At 51.9% G+C, this 21,850-nt stretch overlaps 3 protein-coding genes across 3 annotated transcripts; 2 read left to right on the top strand and 1 right to left on the bottom strand.

Annotated features, from left to right (window-relative positions):
• Nucleotides 1-365: 365 nt before the first annotated feature.
• Tmem190 (transmembrane protein 190) lies at nucleotides 366-1,965 on the bottom strand. Its single transcript, XM_021657304.2, has 5 exons — nucleotides 1,908-1,965; nucleotides 1,781-1,816; nucleotides 928-1,053; nucleotides 755-839; nucleotides 366-669 (listed from the first exon to the last, which is right to left on the bottom strand). The coding sequence occupies exons 1-5, from the start codon at nucleotides 1,963-1,965 to the stop codon at nucleotides 441-443; spliced, it is 534 nt and encodes a 177-aa protein (XP_021512979.1). The 3' UTR covers nucleotides 366-440.
• Nucleotides 1,966-6,714: 4,749 nt separating this feature from the next.
• On the top strand, nucleotides 6,715-11,868 carry Il11 (interleukin 11). Its single transcript, XM_021657329.2, has 5 exons — nucleotides 6,715-6,858; nucleotides 8,404-8,576; nucleotides 8,681-8,767; nucleotides 8,859-9,020; nucleotides 10,691-11,868. Exons 1-5 carry the CDS (start codon nucleotides 6,852-6,854, stop codon nucleotides 10,859-10,861), a joined length of 600 nt encoding a protein of 199 aa, XP_021513004.1. The 5' UTR covers nucleotides 6,715-6,851; the 3' UTR covers nucleotides 10,862-11,868.
• A 1,697-nt stretch (nucleotides 11,869-13,565) lies between these two features.
• On the top strand, nucleotides 13,566-19,955 carry Garin5b (golgi associated RAB2 interactor family member 5B). Its single transcript, XM_021657301.1, has 9 exons — nucleotides 13,566-13,715; nucleotides 13,935-14,089; nucleotides 14,173-14,431; nucleotides 17,319-17,343; nucleotides 17,534-17,616; nucleotides 17,700-17,803; nucleotides 17,885-17,937; nucleotides 18,031-18,096; nucleotides 18,283-19,955. Exons 1-9 carry the CDS (start codon nucleotides 13,566-13,568, stop codon nucleotides 19,953-19,955), a joined length of 2,568 nt encoding a protein of 855 aa, XP_021512976.1.
• The last annotated feature ends 1,895 nt before the right edge of the window (nucleotides 19,956-21,850 follow it).

The raw sequence follows: 21,850 nt of genomic DNA on the forward strand, positions 1-21,850 counted from the left end.
TACCCAGTCAGGCATTAGTGCTAAGGGGCATGAGATATGTGAGAGCAGGGGCCCATCAGTCACCAACACTGCCTGAAGCAGCAGGACTTCCCCTGTGATGTGTGTCCAATATGTGTTCCTAATACCTCCCCCCATTTGAGCTCACTTCATTGTGGCTCCCCACAAGCTCCCACGCCCAGAACTCCCGCCGGTCCCTTCCACAATTCAGACCCACATGACTTATCCCCAGAACCCACTCATAATAGACCCCTCTACACTGAGCTCACAGCTCCAAATCAGAACAACCCAGTGCTCCCACTCAGTCCGTACCCCTACTCTTCCTCCGAGTGGACATGCACAGTGTGCAAGGCTCCCACAAAGCCACCCGCTCCCCCACGGACCTCAAAAAAGACACACATTTATATGCCATATATGTATTAAGGGGTCCTCCAGGGTTGCCCCTAGTCATCATCGCCTCCCTCTGTTTCCTCCCCGGCTTCCGTAGCTTCTGCTTCAGTGCCTCCTCCTACTCCTGAGGCTTCTGCTCCCTCGGTCACAGAGCCGGCACCCGCAGGTGACTTCTTGTTGCCCGATGGTCGGTCCTTAGACAGTAGGGAGACTGTTCGAGACAGGCTGTATTTCCCTTGTAGAAATTTTGGTAGGTGCAGCATGTCTCGGCGCTTGGCCCACCTGGTGGAGAGAGCATATATTCAGCCTGAACCAGCTGCACCTTCTGTGGAAAACCACACCTGCTGACCTCCCACACCGTACTCACCAGAAGAGGCAGATACCAGCAATCAGGAAGAGCAGGCTGCCACAGGTCCAGCCCAGTGCCCACATGTGCTTCCTGCGCATGTTTTCTAGAAAAAGGGAAGGAGGAAGGTCCAGGGATCCAGCAGTTGGGCCCCTCACCCTCTGAAACATCCAGTTTTGGGCCAGATCACTCACCATCTGGCCGCTGATGGTAGCACACACCATCCCGGTAGCAGCATCGTAAGCGCAGGCACAGGTTGGGGTTCTCAATTGCTGCCTGACCCCCACAGCTTTCTCGGTCCCACACATCTCCCTCACAACCTAAGGCCACCAAAGTAGGCTCTAAGTAACAGAACTGGCCCTGAAGGCTCCAGACATGAGTGCCTAGGCCAGATTGAGGGGCTTGGGTGCTGTGTATTGGGCACTATTCTTTATTGGACCCGAGTCCAGACCCAGGCCATCTCTCTCAGACACAGGGCCTTACACCCGGAGCCCTCTTCCCTCAGGCCTAGGGGTTAGCTTCCACTCCTCCTCCCTCAAACCTGGACACCCAGACACCAGCCCTCTTCCTTCAGAGGGTCCATTCCACAGCCTATCTCCCTCATGGCCCCAGATCACCCTCCTCAAACCTCAGACCCAAGGTTCTAGGCCCCAACCCTCCTTCAGACCCCTGGGATCAAAGCTCCAACCCTCCTCCTCTAAAGTCAAAGTTTCCAGGCTCTCCGTCTCCTCCCTCAGACCCAGAGGTTAAGTTTCCGCACCTTCTGCCTCAGGTCCAGGGGGTCCAGGCCTTAGCCCCGCCTCTCCATACCTAAGGTTGAGTCCCCTGACCTCTTTCTTCAGATCTGAGAGGCCTAGGCCTTAGCTCTTCCTCCAGACCCAGGGACCAATCTCCAGCTCTCCTCCCTCAGACCAAGAGTCCAAGCTTTAGCCCTCCTTGAGACCCAGAGGTTTAATTCCTAGCCCTCCTTCCTCAGACCCAGGGGTCCACCCCCAAGCCCTTCTCCCTCAGACTCTGCAGTCTTAATTTGGGATGGCTCTTGCTTACTCCATGGATAGAAAAATCCCTGGATTCCATTCGCATCTGTGGGAGAAAAGGGGTGATGTTGGGAGATTGTGTGTCAGCCAAGATGGCCCTGTCCACAGTCCCCTGGTGTTCTTATCAGTACCCTCACCTACTGAGCCTTGCATCAGCAGGAGGAGGCCCAAAGCTAAGATCCCACACCCCACCATGTTACCTCCCCAGACCTCTGGGGCCTCTATGGAGAGAAACCTTGAAGGACATCACCCTAGCAACAACTGGGCCCCGCCCAAAAAGCCTCAGCCCAGAATTCTTAGTTCTGTTGCCAGGGAATCCCCTCAGCAAAAAGTTCACAAGGAGGGGTGTCCCGGCTCCAACATTTCTGTCTAGGAAGTAGCTCCTTACTTAGGAGAAGAGGTGTGTGGGCATTGGGAAATTTCAGATTTAGAGACTTCTCAGCAAGGGAAGAGGGAAAGAGAAACCAGGACAAAGTCTGAGGCAGGAGATGTCTCTCCTTATCCATCTGGGACCTGACAGGGTATGGATCTGGGACTGGGGAGATCGTTGAGCTGCAGAATCCCTTTCTTTCCTAACCCAACATCCAAAGAGAAGCAGCCTCAAGAGACCCAGGTTTAGAAATCCTCATTTGGTAGGGTATCTGTCCTTTTACCAGGAAAGGGGGCCCTAGGGACACTGAGGACTCACTGAGCCCCATTGTTAGAGAAGGTTTCCTCAGCAACCAAATCAGGAAGAGGAAAGGACAGTGGGGCCTGGTGGGGTAGCCTAGGGAGTCTCATCTCAGGCTCCACCGGGCCTCTGCTTTAGGGAACACATAACAGCGTGGGACTGACCTTGCCTGGCCCTGCAGAGCCTGAGATGCAGTCACTGTTAATGCCTGTGATGGTGACTTCTGCCAAGAGTTTCAGGTCCCCAAGGAGACTCAGTTTCCCCATCTGTAAATGAGGGAACACAAACTAGAGCACCTCAAGTTGTTTCCCTTTGTGTTTGCTCTACCCAAGATTGCTGAGGGACCAGACTTCCAGAAAGCATCAGCAGAGCCCCTGTCACTATGGTTCCTAGTTCACCTGGGCCCAATATCTATCCACTTGGATATGAGACGGGAACTCTCAAGTTCCTAGAGAATTGGCCCTGCACTCATGGGATGCCTGGGGCATGGAGGGCTGGGAGATTGGATCCAGGGAGCGAAGAGGTCTGGAGAGGGGAATTCTTGAATCTGCAAACTGTGACCCTTGAGCCTAGAGAAGCAGGAGAGCTGGGTGTAAAAACAAGCAAGGCTGTAGTCTGGACCCCTGCATCTAAGTAGGAGATGAGGACTATGTCCTGGTCTTGATCTGAGGGAGGAGAGTTGGGGAAAGGACCCCTGGGTCTTGAGTCTGGAGAGCTGGGTCCTGGGCTCTTGAGGTTTGGGTATGAACCCTGAGTCTAAGTAGGGGAGGAGACTAGATTCTAGACTCTAGGATCTGAAGAAGGAGGGCTCCGTAGGTCTGATAGAGGAGTGTTGGGGTCTGGACCCCTGATTCTGAGGAAGCCTAGGGCCTTAACTTCAGATCTGAGAGAAAAGGGCTGAGGCCTGGATTGTCTGTTCTGTGGGAGGGAGGGGTCTGAGTTCAGACCCTGTTTCCCAAGAATTCTACAAGGCTGACTCCCTTTCATCCCTGGGTCCTCAGTAAACATCCAAGAGGGTGCTGAGTGGGCCCTGGGCTGACTCCGTCAGAGATGACACAGGTCCGAGGGGGCTCAGCAGGGGGTATGGGGGTGGGGGTCAGAGGGGTTGTGGGGCTGAGGCTGGGCAGCTGCTGACCGTTTCCTGTGTCAACACCATCTGGACCCACTTCCCAATTCCCTGGATTCCTCAGGGATCAAGGAGGGGGTGGGGGTGGGGCTGCCTGGCGCTGGACCGCGGCTTGGGATTGGGGGGGGCACCGTCAAAGCCCTCACCGCTAATGACAGGTTTGGGCTGCCTCTGTGGCTGACCTGCCTCATCACCCCCTGAGAGGCCAGACAGGACCCCCCAGGGACAGACAGACGGACACACACAGCCTGGGATGTGCTGACATCACACCCAGCCAGCAACAGCTCATCCAGGAGCCAGCACACCATCAAGGCCCCCTGGCTAGACCCCCACATCCTAGGGACACCTCCTCAAATGCCTCTAAACACTCTGAGATCTTGAGTACTCAAGCTGGTCTCCCTACCAGCTTTTGCATCTGTCTTCTTATCACTGTGAGGTCCTGTTTATATTTGTTTATCTCTGCTGTCTTTCGTCATTTTGGGGGGATTCCCAAAGTCTCCCAACCCATCTGTCTCACTTCCATAGAGCTGGTCTTCCAACCCTCACCCAGGAAAGACCCAGGCAGGAGTTCCCAAAGTCCACTCTTCAGTCCTTTTGTGGTCACCCTGGGGAAGATGAGTCTTTTCCCCACAACCCACAGGGTGAAGAGTGAGGCAGGACTATGAACTAGCAACCAGCCCATGATCCAGACTCAAAAACTTCCTCAAACACAAAGGTCCCCTAATTGTAGGACATCAAAATTTTCTTCTACTTACATAAAAATGAGGGTTTACCCTGGGTCTGAGGGAGGAGAGTTGGGATCTTGAGCCCTTGTTCTGAAAGAAGAGAGATAGGATCTGTACTTTGGTTATGATGGAAGAGGGTTGGGTACCTGAGACCCTGGGCCTGAGGGAAGAGGATTGAGGTCTGTACCCTGGGTTTGAGGAACAGGGGGAGATAGGGAGGTGGGAAGATGGTATGAGTTCTTGAATCTCAGTTGGGGAAAGGGGCTGGCATTTGCAGTCCCTGGTATTGGTCCAGGTCTGGCTAGAAGCCCAGTCCCCAATCCCCTCAGGCCAGTCCATTCCCCAGGCTGGTGGCCTGAGTCACCTTGGCTAGCCCCCATGGTGGAGGGGGGCTACGTCAGCTCTCCCCTCACTGACGCAGCCTTGGGCCCCCCACGCTGACTCAGCCGGAAACAGGCCCCTTGAGGGGCGGAGACCCAGTGGTCAGAAGCCCTGGTCCCAGCAGGAGCAGGGGCTGAGGAGGGCCCCTCGAAGGGGTGGTGTGACAGACCAAGAAAGGGAGAGAAAGAGCTCTTACCTGAGTCGATGAGGTCATGTCCCACCATGGGGGGCCCTGTGACCTCACCTCCTAGGGGATCTGAGCAGTTCTTCTCCCCTAGTGGTGGAAGGTGGGGAGGGGAAACCTCTGGCTGCCAGTCAGTCCAGAGCCAGCACACACACACACACACACACACACACACTCATCTCCAGCCAGTGCATTAGTTCCAAAGGACAGGCATAGGTGGTCTGCAAAGAGATTTTTTTTGAAGTTCATGTCACTGTCCTTTATTCAAAGCTCTCCCATTTCCTTCCTGAGGAGGAGGCTTCTTGAGATGTATGTGAGTTGATTTTGCTGTCCCCATCCCTTGATGGGTTGTGAATTCTGAGCCAGAGATAGTCATCCATTGAACGTGGTGTGTGGGCATTGCTGCTGTTCTGCACTGGTGTGTTAGGCTCTTACCTGGATAGACTATTATGTCCTCTTCTCAGGATGTGGCTGTCTAGTTTCTAGTGCCCACCCACCCCCTTTTGCCATCTCTCCCAGTGGCTGCCTGTGTCTCTGTATAGCGGGTAAACCGTGACTGTGAGAGCAGCAATGGCTCTCTAGCAGTAGTTTGTGCATTAGGGGTAGGAAGGTGTGTGTGTATGGGAGTGTATGTATGTGTGGGTGCATATTTGTACCTGTGTGCAAGTGCAAAGAGATCAGACATGGGTGACATTGGTTGTTCTGCTCTATGCCCCTGAGAAAGGGGTCTCCTGGAGTTAGGCTGGAAGACAGCAAGCCTCCACCCACAATGCTGCAGTAACTCGTGCTCAGCTTTTGTTTATATAGGTACTGGGGATTTAACTCAGATCCTCATGTGTGTGCAGCAAGCACTCTTAGCCACTGGCCTATCTCCATGGCCCTATAACATAGTCTTCTTAGCCCCATTTACAGATAAAGGAGCAATACAGCCAGAGACCCCTGTGGAGAGCCTTCTTCTCTCTCTTTTGGTCCTCAACTTATCTAACCTCTGTCTCTCAAGTGACCCCATCTTTGGTCACTCTGCATTGTAATTCTTCTGCATCCTGTATCTTCTTTCCAATGTCCATGTCTTTTCTTTCCCTCTCTGGTTCTTTTTTTAAAATGGTGTTTCAAGTAGCCCAGGCTGGCTTCACTATATAGCTAAGGATGACTCTGATCTCCTGAATTTCCTGCTTTCACTTCCCAAGTACTGAGAGTGCAGGTGTGTGCCATCACACCCAGCGCTGGGGAGAAAACCTATGGCTTTGTGCCTGCGAGGCAAGCATTCTGCCAATTGAGCCACACCCTCAGCTCCTCAGTTTACCTGCCTGTCCCTGCATCTCAGAGACTGGGTATCCATATATATAGCCTACTGTCCCCATCTCTGTGTATCTCTCAGTCATCCTCTGTTCTAGAGGCTCCATCTCTGTCCCAGTGTTCTCATCCCTCTCTGTCATTCAGATTCTCCTCTTGCCTCCATCTTCCCAGGCCACTGACTTGCCTCCCCATCTCTCAGGGCTAGTCCTGCTTCATGCAGACCCCCACCCATAGCCAGGCTCAGTGGAGCTCCTCAGCCTTGTGTGTCTCTCCCAGCCCGTGGAGGTGGAGGGAGGGGACGCCAATGACCTCACCGGCCCCTCTCAGACCACCCCCCCCCTTCACTTTTCAACTTTTCCAATTTTTCCTTCCGTGCCCTCCTCCGAGCAAGGCGGTGTGAGCCCTGCTAGGCAGCCGGCTCGTCTGAATGGAAAAGGCAGGAGGGAGGGTGAGTCAGGATGTGTCAGGCCGCCCTCCCCTGCTGCCTGCCCCCCGCCCGCCCGCCCCGGCCCCCTATATAACCCCCCAGGCGTACACACTCCCTCACTGCCTGGCCCTTGCTGCTCACACTCACATACCTCCCCTCCCCAGGCCGAGGCCCAGCTGACCTCCTGGGCTCCCCCGGCAGCGGACAGGGAAGGGTTAAAGGCCCCCCGACTCCCTGCCCCCTGCCCTGGGGAACCCCTGGCCTGTGGGGACATGAACTGTAAGTTGGTTCCAGTTCATGGGGTGAGGGGACAGGGAGGGGGGAAAGGATTGAGGGGGTTGGGAGGGTGGAAAGCAGAGCAGGGAACTCAGGACAGAACAGAGGAGTCCTGGGGAGGCAGACTGAGAAAGAACAGTCAGAAAAGTGGGAATTTGAGAGAAGAGATGGGCAGAGAGAGAGAGAGACATAGATTAAAAAGCAAGTGAAGGAGGCAAGGGCCAGCCAGACACTGACACAGGGAGAGATGCTGGGAGGTGTTCCTGAAGAGCCCGGGTATCCCAGGGAGTCGTGGGAAGCTAGGAACAGAGACAACCACGAACTCCAACAGCGAGGTTCAGGGAGCGAAACTGAGGCAGAGAATCCCAGATGATGACAGCCAGCCCCAGAGAATGGGGACCAGGCAGGGGAGACAGGAAAGATGGGTGCGAACAGAGGGCTTAAAGAGCCAGACAGATGCGCACGAGCAAGGGGACCGGTGCACCAACAGACGGTCGAGGAGGGGCTGCGAAGGACTGGCCACAGTTAGAGGGGACCAGGGGGCGGGCTGGGGGTGTGATACAGGAGTTTGGCGGCCCTGGGGGCTCTGATTGGCTGGCCGTCTCAGAGGTGGGCGGGGCAGCTGGGGGATGGGTAGCCGGCAAAGGAGCTGTCCCTAGCCCCTGTCTGAGCCCGCAGCGCTGCCTGCCGGGTCTCCAGTGGCATGCGTTCCTGAGCGGCTCTCAGACCAGGTGCGCCCAGGGTCCCTCCCAACCCAGAGGCCCAGCCTTCTGCAGCCACCTTTGTGGGCATATGGGAATGGGTCTGAGAGCCTCCCTGAGGAGGAGTCGGTGTGTTCGGGTGTCAGCTACAGTCGCTGGTTCTTACCCCTGTTCCCAGGCCAGCTCGGGCTCCCGGGGCAGGGGAGGGGGGCAGGTTCTGGCCTGTGCCTCCCCCCTCATGCCCCGCCCCGGGGCCCAGATTCCGGCGTCCGGGGGCGGACGGGAGACGCCCGGCCCGTCTACCCGCCCCGGGCCGCGTCTGCTCCGACGGGCGGGGCAGCCAGAGCCAGGGAGGGAGAGGGAAGCCCGCCCGGGCTCGGGCTCGGGCTCGGGCTTTGCGACCTACCCTGGGGCGCCCCACCCTGAGACTCAAGACCTCCAGGTCCTCCTCCCTCAGAACCAGGCGTTCAGGCTCCAGCCCTCCTCCCTCAGACTCAGGAGTCTAAACCTCAGCACTCCTCCCTCAGGACCTGGAGTACGGGCTCCAGGCCTCCTCCTTGCAGACCTTAGAGTCAAGCCCTTAGCCCTCCTCCTTTAGACCCAGGATCCTGGGCCCCAGCCTTCCCTCCCTCAGATCCAGAGTCCAGGTTCCTTCCCTCCTCCTCCAGACCATGAAGTCCAGACTTCAGCCCTCCTCCTTCAAAACCAAAATTCTGGACCCCAGCCTACCCACTCAGACCCAGGTTCCAGTCTCTAGCCCTTCTTCCTCAGACTCAGGAACCCAGACCCCAGTCCTACTCCCTCAAACCCAGAGTTCGGCCTGATTTCTCCCTCCTCCTGTCCCCAGGTGTTTGTTGCCTGGTCTTGGTGGTGCTGAGCCTCTGGCCAGATAGAGCCGTTGCCCCTGGGCCACCATCTGGCTCCCCTCGAGTCTCTCCAGACCCTCGTGCAGATCTGGACAGTGCTGTCCTCCTGACCCGATCCCTTCTGGCAGACACTCGGCAACTAGCTGCACAGATGGTAGGAGACTGGAGGGACAGAATGTAGAGGATGACAGTCACTTCTCTTGGGCACCCGAAGAGGGGGAGAGCTTGGGGTCCTTCTCACAGCTTCTTTCTCACCAGAGAGACAAATTCCCAGCTGATGGAGACCACAATCTGGACTCGCTCCCTACCTTGGCCATGAGCGCTGGGACACTGGGATCTTTGCAGGTGAGAGCTGGCTGGCAGGGAGCGTGGAAAGACTCATGGCTGAGGGAGAGTTGTGCTAACTATTCTCTGATTTTCATTCTTGGTTCCCCAGCTTCCAGGTGTGCTGACAAGGCTTCGGGTAGATTTGCTGTCCTATCTCCGGCATGTACAGTGGCTGCGCCGGGCAGGTGGTCCTTCCCTGAAGACTCTGGAGCCAGAGCTGGGTGCTCTGCAAGCTAGGCTGGACCGGCTACTGCGCCGTCTACAGCTCTTGGTATGCTCTGAATCCAAGACTGCTTACCTCCATTCCGATCCCTTTGACTCCAAGGAACGGTGGCCTGAGATTTTGATTCTCCCCTTACCCCCAGACAGCCCTGGCTGTCCTGGAACTTGCTCTGTAGATTAGGCTGGCCTCAAACTCAGATCCACCTGCCTGTGCCTCTGGCCTCTGGCCTCTGGCTTTTGCTTCTGCCTCTGCCTAACTGTGAGACCTTGAGGTCTCAAGACCTCAGAATCCTTCAGACCAACTCTTAACTGACCCCCAAGGCTGCAAGCCACCATAGTGTATGGTCTTGTGTCCCCAAAATCCCAGTCCCTGATACTATGAGACCCCAATCCTGACCACTTGTCTGAAAGTCTAGACCCTGAATCCCAAGATCCTGAGAACTAAGACCCCTAGCCTGAGTCCTCAGGATCCAAATCTTCTTATTAGAATTAGAGATGCCAAAAACTATAAACCTCTAGTACCTGAAGCCCTAGATCCCAGTCCCCGGCTCCTCACATCTCAAGGACCCAGCCCCTGAGATTCAGTCTCCTGACTGAAGTTGCAGAACTACAGTGCCAGAACTCAGGGCACCAACAACAGGTGGCCGTTGCTGTAGTCTCAGCCACTCAGGAGACCCAGTGGTAGGACACAGTTTCAGTCCTCCTTCGTGAGCCCAGGCTAGCTATGGCTACTTAGCAAAACCCTGTCTTGTAAAGCTAGGTATGGTAGCACCCGATTGTGCTCCCAGCATCTGGGAGGTGGTAACAGAAAAGTGAAGAGTTCAAGGCCAACCCAGCTGTGTGGTGAGTTTGAGGCCAATCTGGGCTATATGAGATCTTGTCTCAGAATAACCCCCCAGCCCTCCAGTCCTATGTCTCATTTCCAGTATTGTGAGGTTAAAAAATTATCAAGATCCCAAATTTCAAAACCTCAGACCCAATACTCCAAAAGATTTCAGAATTTGGCCCCTGACTGTAAACACCCTAGGTCTCAAATTCTTGCTTCTAGCCCCACACCCTAAGTCCCTAGATACCAAGCTCTAAGAGACTAGTCCTGACCACTTTGACCACGCTGTTTGTTTTGGGATAGTTTTATTTTTAATAATTTATTTATTTATTATATATACAGTGTTATGCCTGCATGTACACCTGCAGGCCAGAAGAGAGCACCAGATCTCATTATAGATGGTTGTGAGCCACCATGTGGTTGCTGGAAATTGAACTCAGGACCTCTGGAAGAGCAACCAGTGTTCTTAACCTCTGAGCCATCTCTGCGGCCCTCTGGGCTGCTTTCTGAGACAAGGTTTCTCACTGAACTTGAAGATCACCAATTCAGTTAAGACTAGATTCCAGCCGGGAGAATCTTCCTTCCTGTCCTTACTTCCCCCCAGCTTTTTTACATGAGCCCTGGAGATCTGAACTCAGGTGCTCTTGATTCTGTGATTATTTTACTAATTATGCCTTCACCACAGCCACAAGGGGCCTTTTTGTTGTTGTTGTTGTTTAATGAGACAGGATTTCCTGTAGCCCAAACTGCCTTTCCTATGTAGTCTTGAAGGCCTGATCCTTTGACCTCTCAAGTGCTGGGATTACAGACAAGAACCATCGCAACCAACCCAGCTTCAGTTTTCTGAACCCAAGACCCTTGCCTTTTGCTAACCTTGTTTCTGTCTTCAACAGATGTCTCGATTGGCCTTGCCCCAGGCAACCCCAGAGCAACCCTTGGTCCCTCTGGGCCCTCCTGCCTCAGCCTGGGGAAGCATCCGGGCTGCTCATGCCATCTTAGGAGGGTTGCACCTGACCTTGGACTGGGCTGTGCGGGGTCTGCTGTTGTTAAAGACTCGGCTGTGACTCAAAGCCACCAGCAAGGATATCGTCCTTTAAAGCCAGATCTTATTTATTTATTTATTTTGGTACTTGGAGGAGGGGACATGATGATCAGGGGCATGCCACACCCCAAACAACCCCCCCACCCAGCTAGATGCAGTCCCTCCAGGAGACCTGGGTGAGGGGGGGGGTCACCTGTGGCTTATTTATACTTATTTATTTAAAAAATTGGGGTGGGTGGGGCAGGTGGATCTGAGACCCTGAGAAACCAGGAACTGATATCCTGGATTTTGGGGTTTCTATGAAGTCTAACCACAGTGTCTTCCTACATTATTTATTAAACAATTACTTTTTTTATGTTAAGAGGAGGAGGTGGGGGGAAAAGGAAGCCTGGGGTTTTATATCAAAATGTGAGAAGTTTTTTGTTTTTTATTGGTGTGTGTGTGTGTGTGTGTGTGTGTGTGTGTGACAGAGAAGGGGGGGTTACTTAAATACATATTTCCTTAGAGGTGATTAGCAGGAGTATGCCAGAGGGATCTGAGTCTAACCTGGTACCCTAGCACTTCAAAGGTCCTCAACAGAAGGTTCCAGAACATCACCTTATATCCAATAGCACGTGCATGGTACAGAGCTGCAAAGTACAAGGTTGTTTGTTTTAGATCATTCGTGCTGGCAAATGGGAAACAGCCTAATTGTCCTCCGGCAGGGATGGGGGTAGAGGTGGATGAAGAAAAAGCCACATGATGGAATACTAACTTGCCAATTAGTAAAAAGGGAAGCTCCTGGCAAAAGACTGCTCTAGATGTTGAGCGGCCCTGGGACTCGGGAGCAGCAGATGGTAGAACCACTCTTATTATACATAAGTATGGTTTGTTCTTATTTTTTCAAAATGGAAACATCAAAATGTTGACAGTGGCTGTCTCAGGGTTGAAAACAAGAGCTGGCACGTGCGGTGACATTTATTGTTTGTGCTTGTATTTTCCAGAGTTTCTACCCTGACTGTATTTTGCATGATACATTTAAAAACAATAATAAACACTATTTTTAGAATGACAGAATACCATTTTTTGTCTCACCCCACTGTACACACTTTACACACACACAATATAGGCCTCAGAAGAAAGCAAGAAAAATGGTCACTTGAGCTCATGTTCTGGGCCATAGTGAGCCTGGCTTTCTTTTCTTTCTCCTTCCTTCCTTCCTTTCTTTCTTTCTTTCTTTCTTTCTTTCTTTCTTTCTTTCTTTCTTTCCTTTTTTCTTTCTCTTTCTTCTTGTTTTAGCTTTAAAAAAAATTGTCCCAAAGCCAGGAGTAGTGGTGCATTCCTTTAAACAAGCAATTGGGAGACAGAGGAAGGCAGATCTATGTGAGTTCAAGGCCAGCCTGGTCTACAGAGTGAGTCCAGAACAGCTAGAGCTACACAGAGAAACCCTGTCTCAGAAATAAAGAAAAGAAAGAAAGAAAGAAAGAAATTGTCCCAGGTCCAAAAGAGATGCCCTGTTTTACCAAAGAGGGAAACTGAGGCTCGAATGAAGGGAGTTATTTTTTGTAGGGTTCTTTGTTTTGTTTTTGAGTCTTTACTATAGAGCTCTGGACCTCATAGAAATTTGCTTGCTCTGCCTCCTGAGTGCTGGGATTAAATATGTGTGCACAACCAGGCCTCACGGCACATAACTTTAATCCTAACACTTGAGAGGCAAAGGCAGGAGGATCTTTGTGAGTACAAGGCCAGCCTGGTCTACAAAGCAAATTCAGGATAGTCAAAGCTACACAGAGAAACCCTGTCTCAAAAAAAAAAAAAAGTGTTCCACCATGCCAAGCCTATTGCTATTATGGTCCCACAGGTAGTTGGCCTTATATAATTATGGTACTGGCATTGAACCCACGGCCTTGTCCATGCCAGGCAAGCACTTTACCTATTAACGGTATCCCCAAGCCCTTGGTTTGTTCTATCTATCTATCTATCTATCTATCTATCTATCTATCTAATTTTGAGATGGGTTATTGTTATATAGTCTAGGCTGATTTCAAACTTAAACTTTTTCTGCTTCTATATCCTCAGTGCTGGGATTACAGCTGTGGTCACCATGCCCAGCTATGTTGGTCTTTTCTTTACAGTTCATTGTTGAGTTGATTCAAGAGTTGTGCACACCACACACACACACACACACACACACACACACACACACACTGGAGCCTTTGGAAAACTGAGGCTCAGCATGGGCCTGGTTCTTGATGAGAGTCGGGAGGAGGGGCAGTGGCAGAGCTAGGCCTATTAATTCAAGTCTTTGGATTAATGGTCCCTGTATAGGCACTAACACAGACTCCAGGTGTGGTGGGGGTCTGTGTCATCACAGTCTTGGTCCGGGAGAGGGAGTGTTCTGGTGGAGCTCTGAGTCACTTACCCCAGCGCTCAGGGTCCACACCACATTCTAGAAGGATGAGGCCCCTGGACAGTTCCCAGGAAGCAGCTCCTTGGTGTCTAGTGAGGTCACAAAGCCCCTAGCAAAAGTTCTTCCCACAGCCTAGTGCTGACTACCGCTCTGCAGGGCCATGGCCATACCAGAGTCTCTCAGCTCTGGGGACACTCCACTTTCTGTCACTGCTGAGCTCCTGGCATCCTTGAAGCCCAAGGGTCCAAGGCTGGTGGGCTGGGGTGGGGGTCAGGGCTCCACCTGGGCCCTGGATCCCTGAATCTATACACCCCTACCTGCCTTTCTGACAGCCACCATGAAACGGCTGTTGAACATTGGGCGTGCTCAGCCTCCCGAGGACCCTCAGAAGTGGGTCCCCATTCTTGGAGAGCTACAGAAGACCCTCCAGAAGGGCGAGTACCTGCCCCTTCGCCCGCTGCCCATGTTCGAGAGTAACTTTGTCCAGGTCCTGGCTCCCTGTGCCCCAGGGAAACGGGGGAGGAGGGCTGAGACACTCACAGAAAGAGGGAGGGACCCCCGGGCAGAGTGGGTTGAGTAAGGATTTGGAATTTCAGCTTCAGTAGGTAGGAAGTGGGTTTGGAAAGAAAGGAGGCTCTCAGGTGAGGGATGCTGGAGACACGCTGGAGAAAGAACTGGTCCCAGCCCTGCTCACTGGCTGCCCCAGGTGACCAATCATGGGGCTCCTGCGTTCGTGCACCACAGAACCAACAAGCTGACTATGGCTGTCGCGGCCTCCTTGCCTGGCCTAGTGATGCCTGACATTCTGTTACTTGCTCAGCCCCCCGAGGACAGGGACTGCGAAAATCTCAACCTCACCAGGTATGTTCCTCCAGCTCCACCGCAGCTCACTCCACTCTGTCCTTATCTATGGCACTAACTACCGGGTCTCCCACCCCCCACAGGATGATCCCGCTAGACCTTGCCCACCTCTATGTCCACGATCTGCCCAGCTGGCGCCTGAAGCTGAGGCTGATCACTGGCCGCTACTATTACCTGGAACTGGATGCCCCTGACCATGAGCTGGCCTTTCTGTTTGACCGCTGGATTCGCCTCATCAACCTGCTTCACCAGCCTACCTTATCCTGGGCACCCAGGACCATGGACACGCCCCCCCTGGACACACCCCTAGACGGAGCACCAGCCTCCACCTGGTGCCTTCAGGTGAGAATTCAGTGAGCTGGGTCTCTAAACCACTGTCCATATTCTACAAAGGAAAGAGAACCCACAGCCCAGTGCCTGTGAGGGGGAGGAGCTGGGTCCTAGAATGCCGGGTCTGAAGGGGGGTTCTAGGCCTCACAGGACCAAGGAAGAAAAGCTGGGGATGAAGTTGCAGGCTGGGTAGCTAACAGAGACAGAAATCATGCGGCAGAGGAGACATCTCAGCTAGAAAAGAGATTATTGCGTAGGAAGTATGAGGCTCTGAGTTCAATTCTTCAGAAACCACATAAAAATGCTGCTTGCTGCTGGGTGTGGTGGCGCACGCCTGTAATCCTAGTGCTCAGGAGGCAGAGGCAGGTGGAGCTCTGAGTTCAAGGCCAGCCCAGTCTACAGAGTAAGTTCTAGGACAGCTTGGCTACTCAGAGGAACACTGTCTAAAAAAAAAAAAAAAAACAACAACAACAACAAAATTCTGGGTATAGTGTATGGTGACACATGTTTGTAACCACAGTGCTGGAGAGGCAGGCAGATGGATCCTGGCCTGGCCTGACCTACTTGGTAGATTTCAGGCCAGTGAGAAAACCCTGTCTCAAAAGGAAAGAAACACTCACAAAAAGATAGTTTCTAAGGAATGGCACCTGTGGTTGTCCTCTGGCCCCACATGTGTACCCTTGCACACACATACAGATAGACACACAGACACCAGAAAAAGTGGCCAGGTACCCAGGCACGTACCTGTAATCTGCAACACTTGGAAGATAAAGGCAGGAGGCCTGTTACAAATTTAAGGTTAGTCTGGCTTATACCCTCAGTTCACTAGCCTAGTCCCACATGTGTGAGCATGCATGCACACTTGAGTGTGGGTTCTCTCCTACCATGTAGTTTCTGGGGTTCACACTCAGGTCACCAGGCTTAGCAAGTGCCTTTACTTGCTGAGCCACCCTGCCAGCCTTGGCCTCATTTCCCATTCTTGGGAATGATTTCTATTTTTTATTTTATTTTTGGTTTGAGATAGTGTTTCTCTGTGTAGTCTGGCTGTTCTGGAACTTGCTCTGTTGATCAGGCTGGCCTTGAACTGAGGGAGCCTCCTGCCTTTGCCTCCCAAGTGCTAGGAATAAACCTGGCAGGTTTATATTTTTAATAAATTGTAATTTCTAACTCTTGATGGTGGGAAGGAAGGGGTTGTTGGCTCATGCTTGTAATTCCCAAGACTTGGGAGTCTGAAGCAGGAGGATTGCAATAAATTTGAGGCTAGCCTGGGCTATAGTGAGTTTCAGGCTATTGTAGGCTATAGAGTGAGAGCCTGTGTTAAAATAAAAACCAAAGAACTGGAAAGGTAGTTCAGTCCATAAAAGATTTACCTTGCAAATTCAAGAACCCAAATCACCCCCTCCAGAATTCACGTACTAACGGAAGGTGTGAACTAGTGAGTAGACGCACTTGCCTCCAGGCCTGCCGACCTGAGGTGGGGCCCGGCCCTGCAAAGAAAGAAGAGCCAACTCCTAAAACTGTCACCACCTCCAAGGACACGGCACATGCACCTCCAAGATAGACAAGTTAAATGCCGTGAACTCTTAAGGGGCTGGAGAGGCGGGTCAGGGGCTCAGAGCACGGAGGACCTGCCGGAGTGGCCTCCAGCCGCCTGGAGCTCTGGCTGGCCCAATGGCTCTGCCCTGCATTGGCACCCACATTCACAAACATACACGTACTTTTTAAAAAATTGTTTCACATGCTGGGTGTGGGGCACACTAATCCCAGGACTAAGGAGAGACACTCCGAGGGCTTCACAGGCTGCCATCATCTAACTGGGGAGCTTCAAGTCAGTGAGAGCGTCCCAGAGGAGGTGGATGACCTGCCCTAGCATGACAGCAAGGTGGTTCTCTGACCACATATGCATACACACGCACCTGCACACAAACACACACACACACATACACTTGCACACACACATACACACATGCACCTGCACACAGACATACACACATACACAGGTACCTGCACACAAACACACACATTCACTCACACATAAACATGATCTGCATACACGCACACACACATACACACACATGCAGCCTGCGCACACTCACATACACAGGTACCTGCACACAAACACACACATTCACTCACACATAAACATGATCTGCATACACGCACACACACACATACACACACATGCAGCCTGCGCACACTCACATACACAGGTACCTGCACACAAACACACACACATTCATTCACACATATACATGATATGCATGCATGCACATACACATGCATCTGCACACAAGCACATGTATGCACATGCATCTGCACACACATATACTTGCATGCATACACATGCATATACATGCATCTGTACACAAACACACATACGCATACACATGCAACTGTGTGCAAATACACACCTAAAAAGAAAGAGTGGTGCTTGTGGTGGTGTATGCTTTTTCTGTGTATGTGTGCGTGCTTTAAATCCTGGCATCACGAGGCAGAGGCAGGAGGAACTCTGAGTTTAAGGCCAGGCTGGTCTACATAGCAAACTCCAGAACAACGGGACCACACAGACCCTGTCTCAGGAAAGGAAGAAAAAGGAGTTCCTGGAGAGATGGCTCAGTGGCTAAGGGTGTTTGCTACTCTTGCAGAAGACCTGGATTTGGTTCGCCAGCACACACAGGGCAGCTCACAACCACCTGTAACTCCAGTTCCAGAGGATCCAGTGCCCTGTTCTGGTCTCAGCAGGCGCCAGGCATGGATATGGTGTACCTACATACATGGAGGCACTCATGCCTACACATATAATAATATGAAAAATAAACAAATCTTAAACTAAACTAGAATGAGGATAAGACAGGGGAGACTAGTAAGAGGCCTCTGAAAACTGCCCCTCTGTCTGCAGGCCCAGCCTCCAGCCGGATTAACAGGTGAGCCGTCTCTGCCAAGGCTGGGCCATCTTCCCCTGCATGTCAGGTACCCTCCTTCAAAGCATGGGTGGGGCTCAAACACCTTGGCAGCTTCTTCTGAAGTCCCGGGCTGAGCTCACCTTGTCTTCAGGGTCTGCCCCATGTCAGCACCCCCTGAGGTCCTTGACCCTCCTCTCTTCTCTCTCTCCAGTTCAAGTTACAGAGCGCACCTTTCCTTATAAAATATTCTCTTCTCAAAAACAAAGAAAGGCCAAGGTGAGGCAGCCAGTGTGTGTGGGCATGCATGCGTCTGTATGTGTGTGGCCCAGGGGCTGCCACTCCACTCCTTTGACTGTCTCCTCTCTGCCCATGGACAGATGGTCAAGCACACCCTCAGGTCTCAGGCTGTCGGGGACTCTGTGCCTCTCATCTGGTCACAGCTGGAACCTCTTGAGGATCAGATGAAAGTTGCAGAAAAGAAGTAGGTAATGGGGGTTTGGGGCAGTTGTGTGCAGGACCCTGGGTCAGATGTCACTAACGTCCCATCATCTCACTTCTGTAGGTCCTGCCTAGATCCCTGTGCTGACAGCTCCGACACAGTGATCCAGGTTTCTGGTATGGCCAATACCCACCCTCTGCCACCTGCATGAACCTGCTTTTGAGTTTGATCCCTTTCCCAGAGAGCTCAGGCTTCTTTCTGCCCCACAGACAAGGACAGCATCACCATCCGAACCATCTTCAGCATCATCTCTGGCACGTTGCACCAGGAACACACCAGTTCAAAGGCCAGCTATTTGCTATGGGCTGGGGCCTAGACTCCAGGGTCCAGGGGAGGAGGCTGGGGCCTAGATTCCAGGGTCTGAGGGAGGAAGGTTGGGATGTGGGATCCTGGTCAGGAGGAGGAAGGCTGAAAGCCTTTGTATTTCCCTGATCCTGCTCACCTCATCCATCTACAGGCTGGATCTGATTCTGAGGATACCATGGGCCGGGGAGGTCTAATTGAGACACCCACACAGTGTATCTCTCACAAAAACGCTGATTTGCCTTTCATGGACTCCTGTGACATGGACACCTTCATGTGGTCCAGAGACCTTGAAGACCTCATAGACACCGAATCCACCAGTCTGTCTTCCTCCTTGCACACGTATACTTACCCTCCTGCCTTCTATGTGATTCCACCTGGCCCCTCCTGCCCAAAGTCCAAAGACAAGGCCAGGCCCATAGGCTCAACAAAATATCTGGGGACACTGTCCTGCAAGAAGGCTCCATCTGCCCCAGCCACAACACGGAAAACACCATTCATTTTGGACAAGTCTACTAAGGTACAGGCTGAGCCTGCTCCAGCTCGGAAGGTCCCAGATGCACTACGGTCAACCCAGAAGTCTTCAGCCCCACCCTGCCTCTCCCATAAGGCTCCACCTTCTATTCCCCAGAAGGTCCCACCTGTTCCTGGACCCCCCCCGAAGGCCCCAGTTCTAATTGTCTCACCCAATAAAAATTTATCCCCAATTCAGAAGCTTCCACAAGCACCTGCAAGTTCCCAGAAAGCCATGCCCCCAAAGAAGGACTGTCTATCACTAAATGCCCAATTTCAGAAGGCTCCAACTGCCCAATTGCAGAACGTTCTCAACACACAGGCCAAGGCCCCTGTGGATCCTACCATGCTACTGGTAGGAGACATGCTTCAAGAAAAGCCCAAAGGGAAACAGGAACCAGTGATGTTCGTGGAAGGGCAGAAGACAAAAGTGGTAGACATGAGGGCTCAGACCATGTCCTCGCGTCTGTCCTCTACCACTAACAAAAAGAAATCCAAGGAAATCTTGATTAGCAAAATGCAGGAGGTCACTCTGGAGGCCTTGAAGGGCAGGGAGAAGTCGGAAGACAGGGCCCACAAGATGGAAGAGGAAACAGCTGTGAACTTGCCTGATCTGAAGCCCAAGGAGATAGAGATGCAGGAGAAATGGGTCTTGGCTGAGGAGGTAGGTCTTGAGGGCCCCCGCACAGAGGACAACAGGCCCTTCTCTGTGGAGGGGCTCACCCTTGCCAAGATGATGATCATAGCCAACTCCAAACACCAATACCTGAAGCCAGCTACTGTGTCTCTGCCCTCCTGGTTCTCTATGACTTCCAGAGGATCTGCCATGTCTGTGTTGGCCAATTTGCCCCTTAACATCAGCCAGATGCACTTGACAGAGGCTACACAAGTAGTGCTCAAGGAACAATCAGAGTCCAGTGCTAATGTGAAGGAGGAGAACACACAGCCCCAGATGAAGGGGAAGCCAGGTGAAGACTCGCTGAGCACTTCCAAGGAACCCACAACTGAGTTGTCAACGACTTCCATATCCGTCTTACGGAAGACACCTGAAATGTCTACGCTTCCCATTACCATGACTAGCCCAAGTTCGGAGGACATGTCACAGCCAATAACATCCTACACAACATTCTCCACCTCTGTGACAGAGACCTTAGACAAGAAGTCCCAAAGGCCTGGAGTAAAATACCACGAACTCAAGAAGGCACAAACACAAGAGCATCCTCTGGCTGTGAAAGGGTCAACCTTAGAAAGTCTTTTTCCCACTGTCTTGGAAAAGGAGAATAAGAGAAAAACACCCAGGAAGGCTGAGGAGCTATAGAGAGAATTAAGAGCCTATCATACTCAGGTATTTGGGATTAGTGACTGGCATCCACTGTCAACTTTAATACTCTCTCTCACCTCTCATTGTGTGTGTATGTAAAAGAGAGAACAGTAAAAGAAAGAGAGGAGAAAGGAGAGATCATGGAGGGAGATGGGTGGGGGAGAGAGGTGGGAACAGGGAGCAGGTTCTTGGGATTGAACTCAGTGCATTCAGGACATTGTATATGCTAAGTGCAGACTTTAGCACAGAGACAACCCAATACTGATGTCACTAGACATGGAATAAATATGAAGTCTTAGTGGTGTAGCAGATATTACCCTAAATATTGAGGATTCAGCATCCAGCAGTGAGGGTGGCAGAAGCAGGATACACTGCCTGGCACCTACAGGCCAGGGGTAGCCCATGTTGCCAAACTTTCACAATGCAGAGGACAGACCCCAGCCTAGCATAGTGGCTTAAGATGGCCTCAGCCTCCGAGCTGGAGTCGTTAGTGTAAAGACATGAAAGAGGGGGCTAGAGATGTAGCACAGATGACAGGTGCTCAGCATGCACAAAGCCCTGCGTTTGAATTGCCTGACACTCAAGGAAACTAAGTGTAATGGCATGTGCCTGTAATCCTGGCTATCATGAGGTTGAAGGCAGATGGATTGGGAGTTCAAGACCAGACTTGGCTATACATAATGAGTTAGAAGTTGGAGACCAGTCTGGGCTACATAAGACCTAATCTCAAAACAGAAAGACTTATTGGGAAGAAGAAAGGGGTCAGAGCATCTTGGGGAGAAGGGAGTTCCTATAACAACAGTTCTCAATTTTTGTAATGCTGTGACCCTTTTAAAATATGGTGACCCCCAACCATAAATTATTTTGTATTTCATAACTGTAATTTTGCTGTTATGAATAATAACAAATATCTGATATGCAGCCCTTGGGGGGGATTTCGACCCACAGGTTGAGAAACACTGCTGTTGAAGGAACAGCCACTGTAAAGTGTCTGAGGCAGAGGCATGCATGCTCACTGTACCCTTACTGAGTGTACCTTACACAGAATCCTGATGTAGGAAATGCAGTCAAAGGAGCCCCTGGGTATGGGGATGTGTGAAAGAGCCCCTCACACAGGAACTGTAACAGACAAGTTTAAGGATGGTGCCTTTGGCTCTGAGCAAGCTGGAGGATTGAGGCCACTTCTAGAACTGGCTTATGTGGGAAGGGCTCTGTTTGTTGGAGCCAAGAACGTAGAGGGAATGAAGATGGAATCTGGGAGTGCACCCAGGAGATGATGGTGGCCTGGACAAGAGGGTGTTAAGAAGCTTTGGATTCTGCAGACACTTTGAAGGGTAGCAGCTGCCTCATCGATAATGTGAGCAGCACTGAAAGGGTCACATATTACTGTTCTCCACACTGTGACAAAATACCAGACAAAAGGAGGAAATGGTGCATAGTTTGAGGGTACAGTCCGTCACTGTAAAGTGGTGTAAAGTCTGCACACTTACTTCTTTGTGTGCATGGGGTGATGGTGTGCGTGCTGGCCTGTGCATACACATATGGAAGGCACAGGTCAACTTCACATGTATTCCTCTATGACTTTCCCCTTTGTTTTTTGAGACAATTTCCCGCTGAGTTTAGAGCTTGCCGTTTGTGGATGGAATGGGCTTGGCTAATGATCCTTGGACATCCACCTGCTTCCAAGCCCGCTTGTGCTGGGATTACAGAAGTGTGCCACCATCCCTGGCTTTGACATAGGTTCTAGGGTTACAAAGTCATGTCCTCATGTTTTCACAACAGGCAGTTTACTCACTGAGTCATCTCCTCAGTCCCATTTTCTCATTTTTATTTAGCTGGTACCCCAGACTCCAGAATGGTGGCCCCATTTTGACACTAGGTCTTTCTACCCC

This window comes from Meriones unguiculatus, chromosome 14, assembly GCF_030254825.1.
Source record: "Meriones unguiculatus strain TT.TT164.6M chromosome 14, Bangor_MerUng_6.1, whole genome shotgun sequence".
NCBI classification, from domain to species: Eukaryota; Metazoa; Chordata; class Mammalia; order Rodentia; family Muridae; genus Meriones; species Meriones unguiculatus.

Coding starts and splice junctions, on each gene's coding strand:
- Tmem190 (XM_021657304.2), bottom strand. CDS start 1,965: ATGGTGGGGTGTGGGATCTTAGCTTTGGGCCTCCTCCTGCTGATGCAA. Junction 1,054..1,780: donor GGGATTTTTCTATCCATGGA/GTAAGCAAGAGC, acceptor TGGTGGCCTTAG/GTTGTGAGGGAGATGTGTGG. Junction 840..927: donor CTACCATCAGCGGCCAGATG/GTGAGTGATCTG, acceptor CCCTTTTTCTAG/AAAACATGCGCAGGAAGCAC.
- Il11 (XM_021657329.2), top strand. Junction 8,577..8,680: donor GGCAACTAGCTGCACAGATG/GTAGGAGACTGG, acceptor CTTTCTCACCAG/AGAGACAAATTCCCAGCTGA. Junction 9,021..10,690: donor TGCGCCGTCTACAGCTCTTG/GTATGCTCTGAA, acceptor TGTCTTCAACAG/ATGTCTCGATTGGCCTTGCC.
- Garin5b (XM_021657301.1), top strand. CDS start 13,566: ATGAAACGGCTGTTGAACATTGGGCGTGCTCAGCCTCCCGAGGACCCT. Junction 17,617..17,699: donor AGGTGAGGCAGCCAGTGTGT/GTGGGCATGCAT, acceptor GCCCATGGACAG/ATGGTCAAGCACACCCTCAG. Junction 17,938..18,030: donor CACAGTGATCCAGGTTTCTG/GTATGGCCAATA, acceptor TCTGCCCCACAG/ACAAGGACAGCATCACCATC.